The 8923-nt window shown below is 33.4% G+C and overlaps 3 protein-coding genes across 3 annotated transcripts in view; 1 reads left to right on the top strand and 2 right to left on the bottom strand.

Moving 5' to 3' along the window:
• Positions 1-1169, bottom strand: part of LOC107638411 (probable inorganic phosphate transporter 1-7) — a 1750-nt gene extending 581 nt beyond the window's left edge. Inside the window, exon 1 of the mRNA XM_016341665.2 lies at positions 1-1169. This exon is cut by the window's left edge and continues 581 nt beyond it. Coding sequence (XP_016197151.1) covers positions 1-1069 — 1069 coding nt within the window. The 5' untranslated portion in view covers positions 1070-1169.
• On the top strand, positions 5960-7100 carry LOC107638410. Its single transcript, XM_016341664.2, has 2 exons — positions 5960-6641; positions 6731-7100. Exons 1-2 carry the CDS (start codon positions 6070-6072, stop codon positions 6867-6869), a joined length of 711 nt encoding a protein of 236 aa, XP_016197150.1. The 5' UTR covers positions 5960-6069; the 3' UTR covers positions 6870-7100.
• Positions 8216-8923, bottom strand: part of LOC107638409 (oligouridylate-binding protein 1) — a 5751-nt gene continuing 5043 nt past the window's right edge. The window contains exon 12 of the mRNA XM_016341663.1: positions 8216-8763. Within this exon, the coding sequence (XP_016197149.1) occupies positions 8521-8763 (243 nt within the window). The 3' untranslated portion in view covers positions 8216-8520. The remainder of the gene's footprint in view (positions 8764-8923) is intronic.

An 8923-nucleotide genomic window follows, 5' to 3' on the forward strand; every position in this document is an offset into this window, starting at 1 on the left:
AGTATCCAGGAATTGTACTGCAAAGAGCTATAAGCGTTTGAGCTCTCGCGATCTTGAAAACTTCTTCCAATGCGTTCATGGTTTTCGCAGGAGGAATCCAACCGATTGCGCTGAAGATATCTTTCTGGAAGAGATTCTGACTGTAAAATGCAACATCAAGCAAGAACCATGTACTTGCTGTTCCAAGCAAATGTAAACCATGACGTGCAGCGAATTGCTTAGAGAACAAGCCAAAATCCTTAGTTTGATCCTCTTTCTTCAACTCCTCTGCTTGGAGTTCCACTTGCATAACTCTAGACATATCTTTTGCAGCTTGCTCCATGTTCTTCGCAACCAATGCCGTGTAACGCGCGGTTTCTGGCATCTTCGTCCTCCAATAGTAAGTCAGTGCAGCGGGAAGAGCCCCAAACATAAGAATTATTCTCCACGCAAAATCTGCTTCTGGAACAGTTGAGCCTACTGGATCAACCTCATAGGGAGGAGCATCGAATTTCGCCTTGAATATCGATGAGATAACGATTGCAAATATGCCTCCGGCCAAGATTCCAAACCCCTGCATTGCGAAGACGGCGGCGATAAACGCACCGCGAGTTTTCTTGTTTGCGTACTCTGACATAATTGTTGCAGAAAGCGGATAATCTCCTCCGATACCGAATCCGAGCCAGAACCGGAAAAAGCAAAGCGTCGTCATAACCGACTTTGGTTCCCGGCCGAACGATAGGCCGGAGGCGACAGAGCAAAGCACCATAAGCAACAGAGTCATGCCGTAGACTTTCTTTCTGCCGAGCTTGTCACCTAGCCAGCCAAAAAAGAGCTGGCCAGAAAGTGTTCCGATGAAGGCTACGCCGTTAACTGCGGCGGAGACATCGGGCGGTAAGGTTCCCGGCTTTGGTGCACCGTCGACGTGGTAGTATATACGGCCAAGTAGCTTCGTTACGAGAGAGATACAAAACAAGTCATAGGCATCGGTGAAAAATCCCATTCCTGCAACGATAATTGCTGTGAAATGGTACCATTGTGTTTTTGCCACATCAAGTGCATTCAACACTTGAAGTTGATCCTTCGCCATCTATGTATAATTATCTCTCAAGATTTATTTAATCCCAAATAAACTGCACCTACAACTGTTGAAAACATAAAGAATGTCCAAGTATTAATATTATTAAAAAGACTTATTAGAAACTATTGTATTGTAAGTTGTAACCTTAGCTTGATGATTATATACTTCTAAGGTAGAGTGTACAGTGACTATCATTATGGTAGCTATTGCGATTATATAATTTTGGCAAACTTAAATATGACACACATTTTTATATATATATTTTTTAATATTATTAGTTTTATTTTTTAAATACTAAAAAAATATTAATTTAATTTTAACAATAATTTTTAAATGTTATTAAATTTATGTAGCTATTTTAACTACCATAATAATAATAATGAATTTGTATTTGTATAAGGATTAAAAATATACATAGCAAATAAAGTAAATGCCAAAAGTGTTTGTATAATGATTAAAAATACACATGGAAATAAGGTAATGTGAACATAATATATTTTCAGTTTTCATACGCAAAAGTCAAAACAGTTATTCTTCAAAACAAAGAGACAAGTAATGACTTAAATTTATTTGGATAATGTAATGCTAGTTTTTGTATGTCAATATAGATCTTTTCAAAGAAAATTTATACATAAATTTATTTGGCTAATATAATATACCACAATTTTCTTTTTCTTAATGATGATTGATAAAAAAAAAGAAAGATGTAGTCACATAATGTATGCATACATACTACATGTCTACATAGTAAAATTACACAAGAAGAATGAAATAATGGAAAAAAGAGCTAAATTAGAAATTAGAGATGAAAGATACTTACCAGTAAAAATGTGTGAAGCTTTAATGAGTTTTGAGAAAGAGGAGGAGGAGGAAAAAAACAAAGTGAAGGAAAAAAGAATTGGCTTAGCACAAATACGGTAAAAAAAAAGTGGACAATTATTTATAGATAACAAAATCGAAGCAAAAAATAGAGGGGAGAATTCAATAATTCATTACACAGCTATAGCCTACAGTTGTGAGTTTTGTTGCTCACCGAAGATTTTGGGATTAAGGTCGTTCTCCTTTCATTTTGATCCCTTGGATTGGTTTATATTCAATCAAATGGTTCTCTTTGAGTCAAGGTTGTTATAACTTAGATTGACTTGAGATTCTGACATTTGCAGCTATGTGTTTGTGTAATTTTAACAAATTTTTGTAAAATACGACCGACAAATATAAAAATTTAGAAAAAATAACACTTTCCTCTTCTATGAAATATTAAATAATATTTATTTTTTTTAATTTATAAAATATAGTAAGAGGTTAAAATATTTTACATTAAAGAGTATTTTAATTAAATAAACTAAAATATATGTTATTTAATTTAATTATTATAAAAAGAAAAGTGTATATTTTAAAAATAGAAAAGTCTAGGGCCAACAACTTTATTAAATTCTGGTCAGTATGTAACTATCAAAAGAAAAGTAAGTAATTTTACACCATTAAAAATATCATTAATAACTATTTAATGGCTACAAATCACAAAAATTACTGCCCCTAACACTCCTCTTTCAAAAATAGTGGGGTGGAATATGTGAAGTTAATATATTGTATACGTTATTTATAACCGAAAAGGGAAGGAGGAAGAAAAGTCATAAGGATTCCATGCATAAATATGTAGCATGCATGCATCCAGCTCGACCACATACATGTGCAATAATATTATTATATTTGTAATTTTCTTAATATGATAATACCTACACAGGCGTGAGGCGTGTCCAAAGATAGAAGGAATTGGATTATAATGGTGATGTGGCTGCATGGAGATAGATTAAGGAAATTAAAGGTACATAAATATATGTCAATTTAGGCAGGTAGGTTGTCACATTGCATTGCATAAACCTGGCCTATTCTGGGTCTTACACGATTATACACTCCCACATCTATCCCTGACTCAATCAATTAAACCAAGCCTAGTGTTTATCTTCAAGCTAATTAAGTTACTGGAGTGAGGGAATGTCAAAATTGATTGATTGAAAGTCACCTTTATAAATGGTGCTTCTCAAAGTACTTTGGATCCACTACTAAAAAATAAGAATTCTAATTAGAAAAGGTTTAACCATAGACAATTAAAATTATAAAAGAGATATTATTTATGACTGATATATATGCTAGGCTTTTTTTCAGTAAAGAGCTATATGTATAAGTATAGCCCCACAAATTAAAGGGATATACATATGTTGTATTTTTGGCGCAATGGATAAACTAGTTAACTATAGATTCTTATATCTTTTGTTATTCTACCCGTCATCTATTATCGTATTAACTTGTTAGTATGTAGTATGTACACCTATAATTATAAATTTATAACCCTTAATTTCTTGCTGTAATGTACCTCTTTCATTGAGAATTCATTTGCCTCTAATTGGTTATGCGTGCATGCATGAATGAATAGATAGAGTTTCATGTGATTCTGTTTTGAATTGAGAGTTATAGCATGCATGTGCTGTAAGCCTTGTGGTTTATTTCATGTTTGATTATTGGATTTGTTCTGCTTCTGCAAAAGACTTGCATCGCAATTCAGATCCATTATTTGCTTAGAAGGCCCAAAATGGATATAATCTCAACTGCTATCAGATCCCACTTTTGTGGATAATATCTAATTCTTTAGACAATCATGTTGGTATCATAATTACATATTTCATCCGATAAATTCTTGTTTTATTTTTATTATTTTGAAAAAATATTGAATAGTAATTTTGAAGTGGAAAATAAGAGGAAAAATTAATATATTCATGAAATGGTTAGAAGTATAATTTTGACCAAATTGGATCAGATTCGATTTGTGTAGACTCCAGCATAAACCGAAGGATATAAATGTAATTTGAGAGTGAGCAAGAAATCACTTTCTGAAAGTGAAATAGGGTGGGGTCAGCTATGTTGTTCCTTTCAATAATGGGTGTCCAAATACATCCTTCATCCAACTATGCAAATACTTTCCAATCTTTCTTCTACCACAAATAAAGACAGTTTAATCTCGGATACTGAGATTATTTTTTTTATTCTAATGTACTTTTAATATATTAAGAATATAAAAAATATTAATTTTAGTGTTTTCGACAATATTATCATTTTTAAGAAGCTAATTCCTACTTATAAACTCTAGCATTTAGTCCAAAAGACTAGATAAATTATGAATATAATAAAAAAGTTTAGCAGATTAATATTTTTTAGTTGATAATTTTATTTCTTTCTTTCAAAAAGAATAAAAAAATATTTAATTAGTTTGATTTTCTTTTTCTTTCTTTTGGTTAAATCTTAATCACATGTAGACTACAAAATTATTGATCATGTAACATAACTTATATATAATTATTCAAATTAAAGTTTAAATATATTGAACCTTGTTTTCTTTGAGATCCTATACCACTATATCATTTGTAGTTGATTTTCTTCTGTCTAGTTGAATACATGTTTCTACTAAAATTAGTTTTGATATACTGTTAATATAAAAATACAATTCAGTAATAGTTACACATTTAAATATTTTTGACAATCAAGTTTAATTAAGTTGTCTCAAATTCAATAAAAATCACATTCATAACATTAGTGTATACACACACGCATTTTAATAACGCAAAATATATCTTTCTTCGTCTCCTCCTCCTTCTTCTTCTTCTTCTTTTGTTATCGTCATCACTAACAACACTAGCATTTTGCTAACATTTTTATTGTTTCTGGTTTTCTCTGGTGCCATCATTAAATAATTTTAGTTCATTTTTTAGTTTATTTCGGTTCATTTGTGAATTAATTGAGGTTCACTTGATACTGTTAATAAGTATTGACCAAACTTTTTATTCCTTAAGTAATTTCGGTTTATTTCTTAGTTTAATTGAGGTTTATTTGAATCCATAAATAAATTGTATGTGTTTTTGTTGATGATTGAATCCTTTTAATTGTTTGTTCTAAATTGAACTGATTTCGGTTCATTTACGTGTTAATTGAGGTTCACTTGATGCTGCTGATAAGAATTGACCAAATTTTTTAACAAAGAAGAATGAAATTATTCATTATCACTTTATTCAATTGTATTAGATTCCACTCTATTCCGTTCAATCAGTTCAGATTTAAACAAGTAGTAAAAAAGTCTCAATCATTAACAAAAACACATCGAATTCATTTCTAGATCCAATTGAACCACAATTAAACTAAGAACTGAACCGAAATTACTTAAGAAATAAAAAATTTGGTCAATATTTATCACTAATATTAAGTGAATCTTAATTAACACATAAACGAATCGAAATAAATTAAGAAATGAGTCGAAATTATTTAATAATGGCATCAAAGAACATCAAAATTAATAAAGATGTTTGCAAAATATTAGTGTTATTGGGGATGACGATAACGAAAAAAGAAAAGAAGGAGGAGGAGAAAGAGGAGGAAAAGGAAAAAGAAGAGAAGGATGAGATGCGTAATTCAAAAAGTTATTATAATAATTTGGTTAAATTTAATTAAGTATTTTATTTAAATATAAAGCTTTATTGATAAAAATATTTACACATATATTAAATCATATCTTATCACACTAGTTAGAATCCTATTAAGATTACTAAGTTTAAAAATCATTTATACCAATATAGGCACTATGTATAAAAAGAAATCATAATCTTTTAATTATTATTTTTCAAAATCTTTAATGTGAGTTGTGCATCCAACAATAAATAGATTTTTACACCAATATACTATACAATTTTTACACCATAATCTGCTTAATTAAATAATAAGAGAGGAATAAAATATTAATGTTAGGTAGCAATCATACCCAGCATAATTCCAAGCAAAACTAGGTGCTTAGTCCAACCACTCCATGAATGATAATGATATTAACACATCCCACTAACATAACAAAACATAAACATCACTCTTATAAATACAACCCCTCAAGCACACATTTCCACTCCCCAAATTCTCACAAACAAATTAACAAACACCTCCCCTTCACTCACTAAACAACAACTTTTCCGATCATGTTGATGTTGGGGAAGAGGCCCAGCCCAATGATCGGAAAGTTGTCCGAATTATTGGTCTCCGGGGGAGGCCGTGCAGCTGCGGTGCTTCTAGACACCGCAGCAACGGGTAGCCCAAGAAGCCCCTTGGATATGAAAGCTCAGCAATCATCGCCAAGGGGCTTAAAGGGCTATGATCTTGGTGGTGTTGGTCTCAAAATTGTGGTGGCTCTTGATAACGAAGAGTTGCCCAAACGCACCGTTTGTGTCCCGAATCTGAACCGATCGAAGCCGATCCCGGTTTGTTCCATGAGAAACCCAGAAGATGGGGAGAATTTTGACGTGGGTGGAAGCTTGGAAGATTACACGTACGTGACATGCCACGTGCCTAACAAGACCTTCACTAAGGTGTACTATGATGGTGGTTATAGTGATGTTCCAAGACATGGACGGTGCTACAACAACAACAACAAAACCCCATCATCAGATTTTGTTGAACCTTCATGCGAACCAGTATTCCCCACATCAAATTTTCTCAGTTCATGCCATTTATGCAGAAAGAAACTTGATGGCAAAGACATATACATGTACAGGTAACGATTATTTTGATGTTTGGCATGCAAGTGATACATATGCCGGATGGAGTTTGGTTAATAATTGTTTGTGGATATGGCGTGTGCAGAGGAGAGAAAGGGTTTTGTAGCCCAGAGTGTCGTTCAAGACAGATGATGATGGACGAACGCAAAGAGCTTTGTAGATCAGAAGCTGTAGAACTCTCATGGGAAGAACAAATATTCTCAACCGGGATTCTTGCCCTTTAATTTAATCAACATACAACTCTATTTATCTACGTACATATATACTATAAAAAGAAAATTTTGATCGGAAATAACGCTAGAGGATTCCGTTCCGTTGTACTTTTCCTGTATGTTAGTATGTTGCCAATAATTATCATGAACATGAGATGTCAAGTTTTTCTTCTTAAGTCGTATGGATACATTTAATCAAAGAATTTTTCTGGTGTGTGATAATAAATGTGATATTTGAGTTGATAGCAACGGGAGTGGACTATGACGATGGAACGGACCCACTGCCCACTTGCCATGGGCCCTACCATCCCGACTAACACGCTAAGGATCACAAAAGTAGCCAACATAAATCATCAACACTTGATCAAAATCCCAGCTACTTTATGCTTCGCAACTCCCCTTTTAATTGTTCTTCCGAATATGCCATTAGCATATTGTATAAACCATTCTTAATGGAAGCAAAATGTATACAGAGAAATGCACCGGATTATTCAGTTTTTGCTCCGCACATCGGATAAAACATTAGGGCGTGGAAGACAATTATTAAGGATACAAATAACTTTACTAATTTGAGAAAAAAATTAAAATCTGATTAAAGCATGCTTTATATCTCAATCAAGAATTTAAATTTGGCACAATCAATATAAAAGAGTTCATAAACATTTATTCGGTTATTAACATGTAAACGAAAGCATTTGATTAGTGAGTATTGTCTTATTATGTTATGTCTTCAAACTAGTATAACTCTGGCCAAATTCATTTGCTGTTCATTTTAATTCTTTCCATTCTATATAAGCAAAGCAAAAATTACGAACGAGTTCATCATCTAGCGGTCATGCACGGAAATTACGAATTATACCATGCTTTATGCAAAAATAATTGTAATATGGTCCCAAAGCAGTTTATAGGTACTGTTGGTCACCCAAGAGTTAAACTAAATCTTGAACATATCCGATTCCTTAACCTTTTCACGCTCCAATCCTATTAGTTTGGGTTTAACAATTTTCTTTAGTTTTAGAGCTAGCATAGTTGGCGTTCATTGGTATTAAAGATTAGAATATTACCAACTACCAAGTATCGTGGTCTCTCATTAAGAGCAAAAAGGAGGTATCGTGTGTGTAATCTTTAGTCTCGCTAACAAACTAAAAATCATGGAATCAACAAGGCAAAACGGCCTACTTAACATCTATGTTTGAAGACCTTTTATAGAGGAAACCTGAGTAAGCTTGAGTTTTTCTCCCGCAAGTGGAACTTGGCATATCTTTCGAGCATAGTTTATAGAAAAATATTAAAGGTTTAAAACATTTTGACATGGCGAGCAGGTTTTAATTTGTTATATATTAGGAAAAACACAATCATCGGCCACCCAACAGAATCATGCAATCTTTCCAATTAGAAAACAAGAGACACTATCAGTGCACACAGGACCAATTATAGTAATACACATGTACAAAAGCATAAATAGACGTACAACCAGCAACCGAAAAAATTATCTAATGGAAAGAGCTAAACATACGGGTGGAAGGAAGAGGAGAAGAGAGAAAAGAGAGGGAGGGGTTAAAAGGAACCCCAAAAAAAGAGTAGATGATACTGTAGCTGTATTCTGGAGGTTCAATACTATATAATACTCCCTTCTTTAACTAGGGGAGTTGCATAACACATTTTACTGATAGTACATAAGGTGCTGGTTAGGAGCACCCATTCCCATGGCTGCCTGCTTCATGGCAGCATGCTGATTCTGCTGATGCATTAGCGCCGCATGCGCACCACCCATCTTGCTCAGAGCCATTTGACGTTCATACGCTGCAAGTCCCACAGGAGAAAAGCCAGGCACATGTGCAGTGCTAGGTAGGGGAAGAGGAGTAGAGGCTGTTCCAGGAGGAGTGGGCTTGCTACCCCATGAACACTGCCGAAACACCAAAAATTTGGATCAGATACAATGCCATTATGCAGAGCCTTTTGAGTATGAAAGATTCCATTTTCCATGACAAAATTTATAGCAAGTTGTTTTGAGAGTTTGCGAGACAGGAGTTCCACGGTGAATAAGCTAGTTGGAATTTCACCAG

This window comes from Arachis ipaensis, chromosome B04, assembly GCF_000816755.2.
Source record: "Arachis ipaensis cultivar K30076 chromosome B04, Araip1.1, whole genome shotgun sequence".
NCBI classification, from domain to species: domain Eukaryota; kingdom Viridiplantae; phylum Streptophyta; class Magnoliopsida; order Fabales; family Fabaceae; genus Arachis; species Arachis ipaensis.